General features: G+C 45.1%; 1 protein-coding gene across 1 annotated transcript; it reads right to left on the reverse strand.

Moving 5' to 3' along the window:
- Positions 1-265: 265 nt before the first annotated feature.
- On the reverse strand, positions 266-14,432 carry LOC140455238 (zinc-binding protein A33-like). Its single transcript, XM_072549963.1, has 6 exons — positions 13,848-14,432; positions 13,663-13,758; positions 13,333-13,566; positions 4,770-4,792; positions 4,557-4,672; positions 266-1,936 (listed from the first exon to the last, which is right to left on the reverse strand). The coding sequence occupies exons 1-6, from the start codon at positions 14,256-14,258 to the stop codon at positions 1,287-1,289; spliced, it is 1,530 nt and encodes a 509-aa protein (XP_072406064.1). The 5' UTR covers positions 14,259-14,432; the 3' UTR covers positions 266-1,286.
- Positions 14,433-15,105: the final 673 nt, after the last annotated feature.

Below are 15,105 nucleotides of genomic sequence, written 5' to 3' on the forward strand. Positions count from 1 at the left end.
CTCAGATCGTGTTGTTAATCGTGAAGCAGCAGTGAATAATGTTAAATCTGATGAAAACTGTACTGCAGACTCTAATGATCTTTTCGACATTGATTAATCCTTTACTGATGGCAGTTCAAATCAAAACAAGTGATGCAATGTCAGGTGACAGGGCAAGTAACCAATCAAATTGTAGAATTATCACAAACTGCAAACAAAAAAAAGTAAAATCGCTTTATTTCTCATTCTCACAATAAAAAATACAGTAAAAATAAATTATCACCTGATTAATAAAGAAACTGAATGAGAAAACGCTAATTTTTAAAAATAAGTGTGTTCATACATGGAAAAACTACTGTTTCCCCACATAAGTCGATGTTTGCAGCACTGTGATTATGAAGATTGCAAGCTGCTTATTGTACAGCATTCAACGAGATAGAAAATTAACAATGTTATTTACAACAAGCCCAACCACAATAACAAACACCAGTAAACCCAATCTCTGTGAAACTCACAGAAGGTTCGAATGATATTGGTGGCAGTCAGTATTCCATGTCAGACTTGGGAACGCTGCACATTACTTCATCAACACTGGGGCAAGAACATGAATAAACAAGATGGTAAAATTGTGAAAGATGGAGTTCAATGTGTTAACTGGGATTTACTCATTTTGGCCGAGGAAGCTATTAAGTCAACAGAAACCAACTGAATGTTTCGTTCGTCAGAAAAGAGCTTGGATTCAAATACTAGGAAGTTTATATTGCAGCTTTACAGAGCTTTGAACAAAGTCCATCTTATACATTTAGTCTGGGCTCCACATCTCAGTGAGTATATGATTTGAGTGGGAGCACTGCAGATTCACCAGAGTGCTGCCTGACTTTCTCATGAAGATTAACATAAGGAAGGTGGTCTTGGTGAACGAGAGAATGGCTAATAAAGAGAAACTGTTTCCTAGAGTAGGACAAGTCCAGAACAAGGTCACTACCTCCAAAATTGGAGGTTGGCTAATTCATAGAATGTCTAGAAATATTTCTACACAGAAAGTATAGTCTGTAACTCCACTCTGTTCGAAATTGCTGATGAGAAGGGACATCAATTGAAAATGTCAGAACTTCGATCAGTTGATTGGTTAAGAAAGGAGAGTATTATGCAAAGATGCAAATTGGGAAATCTTGGATATCGACCAGCCATTGTCTGAAGGAGCTGAATGGCCTCCTGCTGTTCCTCTGAGATCATTGCCTTGACCCAGTTGAATAAAACTAATCTCACCAACAAGCTGGTGTCAATAGGTTGTATGGACCCCGACCTCAGGGAATTTCTGTGTAACCTCCTCTGGTGGGACAGGGACAGAAGCATGCTAGAAGCTGCTGAAACATGGATTTGGTCTGATATTGAGGGATGGAGGGGTTTGTGACCATTGTTCCACAGATTGTCAATGGGGCATTGTTGTTCCTGTTGTCACTTGATCCTGGATTAAAGAAGGGTAAGACCCTCTCTGTGAAAGTGTGGGTGAAGGTGTGGAGATGGGACATGGTGTCTGCATTGTAAAATGACACCTGTCCACCCTCATAGTCCAGGAACACCCCAATGTTCCTGGCATTCACATTCAGGGAGAGGGGGATATCAGACGGGGAAGTGGCAGCTAAATAGCAATCTCCAGGATTCAGCTCCACGCTCCAGAATCCGGTCTCTGGGCTCAGGATGATCTCCCCTTTCCTCTCCACAGACTCTCGGGCCACTCCCAGAATCCACTCAATCTTATCTCCCACCTCCACCTCCCAGTAATGTCTCCCTGATGTGAATCCCTCTGATCCCAGGACACAGGGACAGGAATCAAATCTCTCCGGGGATTCAGGGAGCAGTTGCTTTTTATTTCTGAGCTTCACACTGGTCTGGTCCTCAGACAGGATGAGCTGGGGATGCGCTGTGTCCGGATCCAGAGTCAGAGAGGCTGGAACTGGGAGAAAAGTATAAATAACATCATCAGCCATTGAGCTGCTCACTTCCACTCCTTTTACTTCTGGAGTGCCCTCATGTACCCCAGGTCTCTCTGTAAGGAACCTGCAGCCCCGCCTTCCCACAGTTCCCAGCCTCTGCAAAGAGAGACACCCAGACGTTGGCAAGTCCACAAGCAACCAGGACCGAGAACTTTGGGAAGAGCTTGGTGGTTCCAGATTTCAACACGGATGTCGGTGTGATCACAATCCGGAGGATTGGAAAAAATTTTGAAACTTGCTGAAGTCATTTTCATCAGAACCAATACAAGAATTTGAATTCCAACAATCACAGACTGGTTGACATGGTGTCATGGAGGAAGCAAGGGGCAATTATATCCAAGTTCTGGAGTAATTAAAAAGAGGCAGAAGGGTAGAACAGCTTCTTCTCCTTATTGATGCTGCCACACCTAATGGGGTTCCAAGCACTTTCTGTTTTTGTTTCAGATTTCCAATATCAGCGGTCCTTTAATTTGACTGAGCAGTTTCAGGAGAAAGTGAGGAATGCAGATACTGGAGATCAGAGTCGAGAGTGTGTTGCTGGAAAAGCACAGCAGGTCAGGCAGCATCCGAGGAGCAGGAGAATCGATGTTTCAGGCTTAAGCCCTTCATCAGGAATGAGGCTTGTGGGTTGGGGCTGAGATAAATGGGAGTGGGGGTGGGGTTGGGGGAGGTAGCTGGGAAAGCAATAGGTGGATGAAGGTGGGGGAGAAGGTGATAGGTCAGAGGGGGCAGCAATGGGCACGTCCAGAGGGAAGTGCCGAGTTGGAGGCTTGGGTCTGGGATAATGTGGGGGGAGGGGAAATGAGGAAGCTGTTGAAATCCACATTTATCCCGTGTGGTTCCAAGACGGAATATGAGGCGTTCCTCCTCCAGGCGTTGGGTGGTAACGGTTTGGCGGTGGAGGAGGCCCAGGACCTACATATCCTTGACGGAGTGGGAGGGGGAGTTGAAGTGTACAGCCACGGGGCAGTGGGGTTGGTGGGTGCGGGTGTCCCAGAGATGTTCTCTGAAACAATCTGCAAGAAAGCGTCCTGTCTTCCCAATGTAGAGGAGACCACACCTAGTGCAATGGATGCAGGAGGTGACATTGGTAGAGGTGCAGGTCAATTTCTGACGGATGTGGAAGGATTCCTTGGGGCTTTGGACGGAGGTGAGGGGAGTGGTGTGGGTGCAGGTTTTGCGCTTCCTCACCTTCTAGGTCCTCACTTTCCACCTCCGCATCAAACACATCATCCTCCACCACTTCCGCCACCTTCAAACGGACCCCACCTCCAGAGATATATTTCCCTCCACACCCCTTTCAGCGTTCCAAAAAGATTATTCCCTCTGTGAATCCCTTGTCAGGTCCACACCCACACTCCCGACACCTTTCCCTGCCATCACAGGAAGACCAAAACCCGTGCCCACACCACTCCCCTCACCTCCATCCAAGGCCCCAAGGGATCCTTCCACATCCATCAGAAATTTACCTTTACCTCTATCAATGTCATCGACTGCATCCATTGCACCAGGACTGGGCTCCTCTACATCGGGGAGACAGGAAGCCTTCTTGCAGATTGTTTCAGAGAACATCTCTGAGACACCCGCACCCACCAACCCCACTGCCCCGTGGCTGTACACTTCAACTCCCCCTCCCACTCCGTCAAGGACATGCAGGTCCTGGGCCTCCTCCACTCCCAAACCGTTATCACCCGACGCCTGGAGGAGGGACACCTCATATTCCACCTTGGGACCCTGCAACCACACAGGATAAATGTGGATTTCAACAACTTCCTCATTTCCCCGACTCAAATATTATCCCAGTCCCAAGCCTCCAAATTGGCTCCACCCTCTGGAGCTGACCATCACTGCCCCTCTGACCTATCACCTCCTCCCTCACCTTCATCCACCTATCACTTCCCCAGCTCCCTCCCCCATCCCCACCGCACCTCCCATTTATCTCAGCCCCAACCCACAAGCCTCATTCCTGATGAAGGGATTATGCCGGAAACATCGATTCTCCTGCTCTTCGAATGCTGTGCTTTTCCAGCACCACACTCTCGACTCTGAACATTTTCAGTTTGCTTCTAGCAAACTGTTGCCTTCACACAGATACATGTTCATCCATATGTAACCTATCCCTAAAATTATGTCTATCGATATTCCTCACCCTCACCCCATGAAATAGCAGCAAGGTGACCACAAGTAGAGACAGAAACTGTTTCCTTCACTCCCAACTGTTAGAAACTGGATTGTGTGAAATACCTAGTTTCCATGCCAGATTTGCAGGTAGTTGGTTTCATATCCAGTGCACTGGACACAGACTTACCACATGTCACTGCAACTGCATTGCTGAATTGTGCAAAGCACAGCAGGATCATAGAAGCAGTGGTCCTTGTACTGTCTTGTTGTGAGAACTGAAATGATCATTTACTGCTTGACAGGGAGATATTTTTAGAAGGTGCCTGTATAAGAGTGGGATTCCAGTCTGATGTACATTAAATCACAGTCCTTCACAACTATATCATGTTGATGTCATTTGAGAGATTACACTGAGAAATTTGATGTGAAACTGCACCTGGGAATTTATAAAGGTTTTACCTGGACTGATGTGTTTGAACATCTCCCTCCACACTGTGTACTGTAAAGGGCTGTTGTACTTTCCAATAGACAGGACTCCATCTGTCAGTGACAACACATTTCGTTCATCACTAATCCTGTAAATAATGAACACTTGGTAGTAAATTGATCACAATCACTTCCCTGAATAATTTCACCAACTTGCACTGAGTTTCAGTAAAGTACATCTCCTACCTCCTTTTCCGAGATACTTCCTCCTGAAATAAACAAAACACAATCTGAGTTGACAGAGACTGACTGTCGACATCCAGAAAGCAGCAATTATACTCACATTGTTACAAGCTGCTGGGAATTGTCCAGATATTTCAAGAAAACACATAACAAGCATGTTGGAAACAGCATATAAGACCATAAGACATATGAGTGGAAGTAAAGCCATTTGGCCCATTGAGTCCACTGCGCTATTCAATCATGGCTGATGGCCATTCCAACTCCACTTACCCACACTCTGCCTTCAGCCCTTAATTCCTAGTGAGATCAAGAAGTTATCAATAAGACCATAAGACCATAAGACATAGGAGTGGAAGTAAGGCTATTCAGCCCATTGAGTCCACTTCGCCATTCAATCATGGCTGATGGGCATTTCAACTCCACTTACCCCCATTCTCCCCGTAGCCCTTAATTCCTCGAGACAACAAGAATCTATCAATCTCTGCCTTGAAGACATTTAGCGTCCCGGCCTCCACTGCACTCTGCGGCAATGAATTCCACAGGCCCACCACTCTCTGGCTGAAGAAATGTCTCCGCATTTCTGTTCTGAATTGACCCCCTCTAATTTTAAGGCTGTGTCCACGGGTCCTAGTCTCCTCACCTAACGGAAACAATTTCCTAGCGTCCACCCTTTCCAAGCCATGTATTATCTTGTACGTCTCTATTAAGTCTCCCCTTAATCTTCTAAACTCCAATGAATACAATTCCAGGATCCTCAGCCGTTCCTCATATGTTAGACCAACCATTCCAGGGATCATCCGTGTGAATCTTCGCTGGACATGTTCCAGTGCCAGTATGTCCTTCCTGAGGTATGGGGACCAAAACTGGACACAGTACTCCAAATGGGGCCTAACCAGAGCTTTATAAAGTCTCAGTAGCACAACGGTGCTTTTATATTCCAACCCTCTTGAGATAAGTGACAACATTGCATTCGCTTTCTTAATCACGGACTCAACCTGCATGTTTACCTTTAGAGAATCCTCGACTAGCACTCCCAGATCCCTTTGTACTTTGGCTTTACGAATTTTCTCACCATTTAGAAAGTAGTCCGTGCTTTTATTCTTTTTGCCAAAGTGTAAGACCTCGCATTTGTTCACGTTGAATTCCATCAGCCATTTCCTGGACCACTCTCCCAAACTGTCTAGATCCTTCTGTAGCCTCCCCACTTCCTCAGTACTACCTGACTGTCCACCTAACTTTGTATCATCTGCAAACTTCGCTAGAATGCCCCCAGTCCCTTCATCCAGATCATTAATATATAATGCAAACAGCTGTGGCCCCAACACTGAACCCTGCGGGACACCGCTCGTCACCGGCTGCCATTCCGAAAAAGAACCATTTATTCCAACTCTCTGCCTTCTGTCAGACTGCCAATCCTCAATCCATCCCAGTAGCTCACCTCGAACACCATGGGCCCTCACCTTGCTCAGCAGCCTCCTGTGTGGCACCTTATCAAAGGCCTTTTGGAAGTCTAGATAGACCACATCCACTGGGTTTCCCTGGTCTAACCTACTTGTCACCTCTTCAAAGAATTCCAACAGGATTGTCAGGCATGACCTCCCCTTAGTAAATCCATGTTGACTTGTCCTAATCAGACTCTGCTCTTCTAAGAATTTAGAAACCTCATCCTTAATGATGGATTCTAGAATTTTACCAACAACCGAGGTTAGGCTAATTGGTCTATAACTTTCCATCTTTTGCCTTGATCCTTTCTTGAACAAAGGGGTTACAACAGCGATCTTCCAATCATCCGGGACTTTCCCTGACTCCAGTAACTTTTGAAAGATCTCAACCAATGCCTCCGCTATTTCCTCAGCCACCTCCCTCAGAACCCTAGGATGTATCCCATCGGGGCCAGGAGATTTATCAATTTTAAGACTTTTTAGCTTTTCTAGCACTATCTCTTTTGTAATGACAACCATACTCAACTCAGCCCCCTGACTCCCTTTAATTGTTGGGATATTACTCATGTCTTCCACTGTGAAAACTGACGCAAAGTACTTGTTAAGTTCTCCTGCTATTTCCTTATCTCCCATCACTAGGCTTCCAGCATCAGTTTGAAGTGGCCCAATGTCTACTTTTGCCTGTCGTTTGTTTCTTATGTATTGAAAGAAACTTTTACTATCATTTCTAATATTACTGGCTAGCCTACCTTCATATTTGATCCTCTCCTTTCTTATTACTCTCTTTGTTATCCTCTGTTTGTTTTTGTAGCCTTCCCAATCTTCTGATTTCCCACTGCTCTTGGCCACTTTATAGGATCTCTCTTTGTCTTTAATCGATTTCCTGACTTACTTTGTCAGCCATGGCTGTCTAATCCCTCCCCGGATAATCTTTCTTTTCTTGGGGATGAACCTCTGTACAGTGTCCTCAATTATACCCATAAACTCCTGCCATTTTTGCTCTACTGTCTTCCCCGCTAGCCTCTGCTTCCAGTCTATTTTTGTCAGTTCCTCTCTCATGCCCTCATAATTACCTTTATTTAACTGTAACACCATTACATCCGATTTTGCCTTCTCTCTTTCAAACTCCAGACTGAACTCTACCATATTATGATCGCTGCTTTCCCTTACTTTAAGATCTTTTATAAAGTCTAGTTCATTGCAAAGCACTTGGTCCAGAATAGCCTGCTCCCTTGTGGGCTCCATGACAAGCTGTACCAAAAAGCCATCCTGTAAGCATTCCATGAATTCCCTTTCTTTAGATCCACTGGCAACATTATTTACCCAGTCCACCTGCATATTGAAGTCTCCCATGATCACCGTGACCTTGCCTTTCTGACATGCCTTCTCTATTTCCCGGTACATGTTGCGTCCCTGGTCCTGACCACTGTTAGGAGGTCTGTACACAACTCCAATTATGGTTTTTTTGCCTTTGTGGTTCCTCAATTCCACCCACACAGACTCCACATCATCCGACACTATGTCATTCAGTGCCATAGATTTAATTTATGTTCTTAACTAACAAGGCAACCCCACCCCCTCTGCCGACCTCCCTGTCTTTTCAATAAGGTGAAAATCCTTGGAGGTTTAACTGCCAGTCCTGACCCCCCCTGTAACCAAGTCTCTGTGATGCCTACTACATCATAATCATTCACTATGATCTGTGCCATTAGTTCATCTGCTTTGTTATGAATGCTACGAGCATTCAGGTAAAGTGCCTTAATGCTAACTTTCTTATCATTAGAGATATTGGAAGTCATATGATGTCCTAAGTTATCCTTGCTTTTTTCTGCATTCCCAGTCTGCCTCAATTTTAAATCCGCCTGGACATATGCTATCCTGCTGCTTATCTTTCCATTTAACGCCATACTCCCTTCCCTTTCCCCAATCTCTGCCTTGAAGACATTTAATGTTCCAGCCTCCACTGCACTCCGAGGCAGTGAATTCCACAGGCTCACCATTCTCTGGCTAGAGAAATGTCTCCTCATTTCTGTTCTAAATCCCTCTAATTCTAAGGCTGTGCCCATGGGTCCTAGTCTCCCCACCTAACAAAAACAACTTCCCAGCATCCACCCTTTCTGAGCCATTATTTTGGAAGCTTCTATTAGATCTCCCCCCAACCTTCTAAACTCGAATGAATACAATCCCAGGATCCTCAGCCGTTCCTCATATGTTAGGCCTACCATTCCAGGGATCATCCGTGTGAATCTCCACTGGACACGCTCCAGTGCCAGTATGTCCTTCCTGAGGTGTGGAAACCAAACTGGACACAGTATTCTAAATGGGGCCTAACCAAAGCTTTATAAAGTCTCAGTAGTACATCATTGCTTTTATCCCTCTTGAAATAAATGGCAACATTACATTCGCTTTCTTAATCATGGACTCAACCTGCAAGTTTACCTTTACAGAATCCTGGACTAGCACTCCCAGATCCCTTTGTACTTTGGCTTTATGAATTTTCTCATCATTTAGAAAATAGTCCATGCCTGTATTATTTTTTCCAATGTACAAGACCTCACATTTGCTCACATTGAATTTCATCAGCCATTTCCTGGACCACTCTCCTAAACTGTCTAAATCTTTCTGCAACCTTCCACCTCCTCAGTACTACCTTCCTGTTCACCTAACTTCATATCATTGGCAAACTTCACCAGAATGCCCCCAGTCCCTTCATCCAGATCATTTATATATATAAAGTGAACAGCTGGGGCTCCAACACTGAACCCTGCGGGACACCACTTGTCACCAGCTGTCATTCCGAAAAAAACCTTTTATCCCAACCCTCTGCCTTCTGTCAGACAGCCAATCCTCAATCCATCCCAGTAGCTCACCTCAAACACCATAGGGCCTCATCTTACTCAGCGGCCTCCCGTGAGGCACCTTATCAAAGGCCTTTTTGGAAGTCTAGATAGATAACATCCACTGGGTTTCCCTGGTCTAACCTACTTGTAACCTCTTCAAAGAATTCTAACAAGTTTGTCAGTCATGACCTTGCCTTACTAAATCCATGTTGACTTGTTCTAAACAGACCATGCACTTCCAAGAATTTTGAAATCTCATTCTTAACAATGGATTCTAGAATTTTACCTACAACCAAGGTTAGGCTAATTGGCCTATAATTTTCCATCTTTTGTCTTGATTCTTTCTTGAACAAAGGGGGGTTACAAGAGTGATTTTCCAATCATCTGGGACTTTCTCTGACTCCAGTATCTTTTGAAAGATCACAACCAATGCCTCCACTATTTCCTCAGCCACCTCCCTCAGAACTCTAGGATGTAGCCCATTGAAGCCAGGAGATTTATCAACTTTTAGACCTTTTAGCTTTTCTAGCACTTTCTCTTTTCTAATGGCTACCATACTCAAGGTGCCCCTGACTCTCCTTAATTGTTGGGTTATTTCTCATGTCTTCCACTGTGAAGACTGATGCAAAGTACTTATAAAGTTCTTCAGCTATTTCCTTATCTCCCAGCACTAGCCTTCCAGCATCAATTTGGAGTGGCCCGATGTCTACTTTTGCCTGTTGTTTGTTTCCTATGTATTGAAAGGAGCTTTTACAATCATTTCTAATATTACTGGCTAGCCTACCTTCATATTTGATCCTCTGCGTCCTTGTTTCTCTCTTTGTTATCCGCGTGTTTGTTTTTGTAGCCTTCCCAATCTTCTGATTTCCCAGAGCTCTTGGTCACTTTATAGGCTATCTCTTTTTCTTTGATACATTTCCTGGCTGTCTAATCCCCCATCCACAGCTGCCCCCCCCCCCCCCCCCCGCCCCCCCACCCCCCGAAGAAGGGCTTATGCCCAAAACGTCAATTCTCCTGCTCCTTGGATGCTGCCTGACCTGCTGCGCTTTTCCAGCAACACATTTTCCAGCTAAGTCCAGAATAGCCTCTCCCTTGTGGGCTCCAGCTGTTCCAAAAAGCCAGCTTGTAAGCATTCCATGAATCCATGAATCCCCTTTCTTTGGATCCACCGGCAACATTATTTACCCAGTCCACCTGCGTATTGAAGTCCCCCATGATCACTATGACCTTGCCTTTCTGACATGCCCTATCTATTTCCTGGTACATCTTGCACCCCTGGTCCTGACCACTGCTGGGGGGTCTGTACATAACTCCCATTATGGATTTTTTACCTTTGTGGTTCCTCAACTCCACCCAAGTGGACTCTACATCATCTGACCCTATGTCATTCAGTGCCATTGATTTAATTTCATTCTTAACTAACAAGGCCACCCCGCCCCCTCTGCCCATCTCCCTGTCTTTTCGATAAGTTGTAAATCCTTGGATGTTTAACTGCCAGTCCTGAACCCCCTGCAACTACGTCTCTGTAATGCCTACCACATCATAATCATTCACAATGATTTGTACCATTAATTCATCTACTTTATTACAAATACTATGAGCATTCAGGTAAAGTGCCTTAATGCTAACTTTCTTATCATTATTAGAGATATTGGAAATCATAAGATGTCCTAAGTTCTCCTTCCTTTTTGCTGTATTCCTGGTCTGCCTCGAGCTTAAGCCCACCTGCACACATGCTATCCTGCTGCTTATCTTTCCATTTAACTCCATACTCCCAGTCACTTTTGCTCTCCCTTCTCCCTGACTCAGAAGTTTAAAGTCCTATAGTGACCACCACAATTATCCTTAAATGAAGAAGTCCTATCTGCACTTTCTTCCCAAGAAGCAATTCACCTTGTCTTGCTGCCCAGTCACACCCGACACCCCTTTCACACAATGACCCAAGTAAAGAGAAGGTGTTGCTGTGGGGAGAGATAGATCTTGCAGGGTCAGTTTTTTTCACAAAGGCTGAGGATCATTCGCCCTTATCTGTGAATCTGGTAAGGTACAGTTACAGTGAATAGTATTGTATATAGAGACTAAAACTGTAAAACTTTCACAATGAAATCCTACAGAATATAGATCCATTTCTCCCAATGTAGACCTGACTATCAGAAGGAACGATTGAGGCAAGTTCACAGAGTACATGTGGGTGAGAGAAAGAGATCTTTGAATCCGATGCTGTGGGGTAGGACAGGACCCATATAGACTATAAACACTGACATAGACACGATGAGCTGTATGATTAACTGCTTAATGTCAAAGTATTATGTAATATCTGAAAAAACAATCTTTCAAGACAAGCAGTGGAAATTAGGCCACATAAGTTTAAAACTCCTGTTAGAAACTGGATTGTGTGAAATACCCAGTTTCTGTGTCAGATTTGCATCAGCATCAGCCCCTTCACAGGTAATTGCTTTCATTCAATGCACTGGGCACAGACTCACCACACGTCACTGTTACTGCATTGCAATGCGACTGTCAGGAAGTTATTAATGTAGACACCACAGAAATAATTACAAAGTAAACATGAAGGTATTGCTGACAAACCCCATGGTGCTTCATGTGTTTTCCCGTGAATTTTGAAGTGACTCTACTCTATAACACAATACAGCAAGCATTGTAGATCTGTCCAGAAACTGAAGAGTTATTGATCAATTGTTACACCAAACTGAGGGGCTATACAGGAAATCAAGCCCCTCTACTCTGGGGATTATCACAAGTTAAAGGTTTTCAAAAGGGGCCAGAATTCTAAAACAAATCTCATTTTTAGACGTGGCTTGACATGAAGCATGGTCCAGCTTCTTCCAATTAACAAGAAACAACATTTATGATAAATAAATACTCAGCTGCGGATACACAATTACTGCCAATTAGCAAGTATGAACCATATAACACTGGTTAATACACTGAGCTATTCATCAACTTACCCCTTACACAAGAAAGGGAAAAAAATGCTATAGGTAGAGGTGCAGACTGTAAAGGTAATTCACAAGGAAGCGAGTGAAATGACTCAGTAACTGCCCACAATACCACCTCTCCATCATTCCTCTCCCAATAAGCTCACTGGTTTGTAGCAGGTCCATGAGAAAGAGTCACATCTCGAACATCTCGGGTTTATTGATTAAGAGGACAAAGTGAGGACTGCAGATGCTGGAGATCAGAGCTGAAAAATGTGTTGCTGGAAAAGCGCAGCAGGTCAGGCAGCATCCAAGGAGCAGGAGAATCGACGTTTCGGGCATGAGCCCTTCTTCAGGAATGAGGAAAGTGTGTCCAGCAGGCTAAATAAAAGGTAGGGAGGAGGGACTTGGGGGAGGGGCGTTGGAAATGCGATAGGTGGAAGGAGGTCAAGGTGAGGGTGATAGGGCAGAGTGGGGTGGGGGCGGAGAGGTCAGGAAGAAGATTGCAGATTAGGAAGGTGGTGCTGAGTTCGAGGGTTGGGACGGAGACAAGTTGGGGGGGGGGTGGGGGGGAATGAGGAAACTGGAGAAATCTGAGTTCATCCCTTGTGGTTCTTCCTCCAACCGTCGTGTTGCTATGGTCTGGCGATGGAGGAGGCCAAGGACCTGCATGTCCTCGGTGGAGTGGGAGGGGGAGTTGAAGTGTTGAGCCACGGGGTGGTTGGGTTGGTTGGTCCGGGTGTCCCAGAGGGGTTCTCTGAAACGTTCCGAAAGTAGGCAACCAAGGTTTACAGCAACTGCTGACAGGACTTCTTAAAAAAAACAATCTTCAGTTTAGAGAATTGTTTTTTTACTGCAGAGCTAAGGCTGAGCTAAACTGCGCCTGGAGTCAGGTTATTTCTGCTGAAACATTCATACCCACAAAATATACTGCAACAGGAAGCCAATCACATCCTTGTTGCTAGGCAGAAGGCTTTCTTATTAAAGACATCTCACCAATCAGCTGCTTGTTGTCCCCTGAAAATCCAAACTAAAATCCCCAGCCTCACCAAAACCACCTCCCAACTCCTGCCACACCAGCTCGTCTCTCACCTTCACCCAGTTCCTGAGTAAATGGTACTTTACAGTGAAATCTGGCTATTTGGTTTCAAAACCTTTAACCAGAGCCTTCCAGCAGTCACTACCTCAATCCACAATGACAAATACAGAAACAATGCACCCGTCTGTACACGATCACATTGAGCTGCATGTTTGGGAGAAGCCACAGGTTAGGAAAATAAATGAGCTGATTATATTGTGTGCCTGTTCACTCTCACTGACCTTAAACTGAAATATAACACCTCACCTTCAAGAATATCACTTGGTCTTTTTGTTTCAACTGTTTCTCCAGATGAGAGAGCTTCCCCTCAGTTAAATTTAAATTCTCCTGGATCTCTCGAAGCCTTTTCTCCATTTGTTGCAGAGTCCTCTCCGATTCTTCCCTGAGATCTTGGAGTAAACGCTGTTCTTTCTCAGTGAGAAATTGGTGCATTTTAGTGAACTCTGATTTGATGTGGCTCTGCAGGCAGTTCGCCTGTTCCTGTGTAACGAGATGTGAAACATCATTCATGTCCCACCTTAAAGGGAACAAAACTAACCTTAGAGACCCCACAAAATCAACTCAGGGAGATTTTACCTGAATTTGGGAAATCTTCTGGTTCTGCTCCCGCTCCATTTCTAGAGCTGCTGATTTTTTCTCTGTGAGAGAATCCAAGGAAGATTTCACCCGATCCTGGGATTGGGAGAGAAAATCAGAAAATAAAAGTGTTAGACCATGAAAATGTGTTGAAATAATCAGGGATGGAATCTGTTTCCTTTTACCTTGTAGATTCCAACAGCTTCTTTAACCGGGATGAAGTTGTGAGATTTGTGTTCCCGGGAATCTCTACAAACCAGACAGATCAATTTCTTGTCAGTTTCACAAAACAGCTTCAGTTCTTCCTGATGTTCCTCACAGTGATGGTTACTTTCCTTCTCTTGTGGATTCAGATTTAATTTTCGAGCTTTCTCGGTCAGATTCGCTAAGGCCCTGTTTCCTCTGAGGTTTCTGTCCGGAAACTCCTGTCTACATTCCGGGCAGGAGTTTCTCCCTCGCCTTTCCCAACTCTGGGTGATACAGGAGCGGCAGAAGTTGTGTCCACACTCCAGTATAACCGGATCGGTGAAGAAATCCAGACAAATGGGACAGATTATATCCTCTGTCCCACTCTCTCCCTGCTGTCTGAAAGCCATCCTCCCTCAACACGCCCTGGTCACTCTTTCAGATTTGATATTGCTGGGCTGGCCAATACTTTCCGTCCTGCGACTTCCCGGGAAATTCACCGCATTGCTTCGGAGACTCGGGATATTTGCCGGTGTGGGTGAATTTTTATTGGTCAATGGACCCAAGACGGAACGGGATGGGGATATTATAGGGCTGTGCACTGCTGAGGGGGGGGGGGGGGGGGGCAGAGGAGACTGAGAGAGGATTGGACGGAAGAAGGAAGGAGGAGGGAATTGACAGAGACCGCTCTGACAGGAACTAACAGATGACCGAGGATAGAGCGGAGCAGGGGGGGGCTCCTCTGCTATAGAAACCGCTGCTCACTTGCACCGTGTACTGTCACAGTGACCCACATGGGAATTGATGCCAAACAGTAATACCCCCCCAAAACTTAATTTAACTTTGTTCTGTGCCCTGCACAGGTTCCAGTTCGACAGCATACTCAACCCGGTAAAATGGGAGGGTGGAGGTGTTGGGAGGGAGACGGTAAGGAGGGATGAGGTGTTGATTCGGTCCTTGGAGTGGGTAGAGAGAGAGAAAAAAAAACACGGGGCAGAGCGAGACTGGAGAGGTCTGAGGGTTGGAAGGCGTCGATGAAGCCCTTTATTGATGGTAGCGACTTCGTGTATGGCTAAGATCAAGTTTTCTCGGAGGAGTCCTGAGGATCTGGGAGCGAAGTTAACAAGAAAGGGTAATGCAGATATCATAAACTCTTCAATACTACAAGAAACAGGTGAGAAATTGCCCAGATCAGAGTTGAATGTGTGGCTCAGAGCTTGGTTCCGAGGTAATGGGATTTGATTGGGAGACTGGGAG

Source organism: Chiloscyllium punctatum, chromosome 30 (assembly GCF_047496795.1).
Source record: "Chiloscyllium punctatum isolate Juve2018m chromosome 30, sChiPun1.3, whole genome shotgun sequence".
Lineage (NCBI taxonomy): Eukaryota > Metazoa > Chordata > Chondrichthyes > Orectolobiformes > Hemiscylliidae > Chiloscyllium > Chiloscyllium punctatum.

Bases quoted from the DNA above. Each gene is read 5' to 3' on its own strand.
- LOC140455238 (XM_072549963.1), bottom strand. From the start codon at position 14,258: ATGGCTTTCAGACAGCAGGGAGAGAGTGGGACAGAGGATATAATCTGT. The intron at 4,673-4,769 runs GTAGGAGATGTA...CATTATTTACAG, and splicing joins GAAGTATCTCGGAAAAGGAG to GATTAGTGATGAACGAAATG. The intron at 1,937-4,556 runs GTAAAACCTTTA...CTTTTCTCCCAG, and splicing joins GTTCAAACACATCAGTCCAG to TTCCAGCCTCTCTGACTCTG.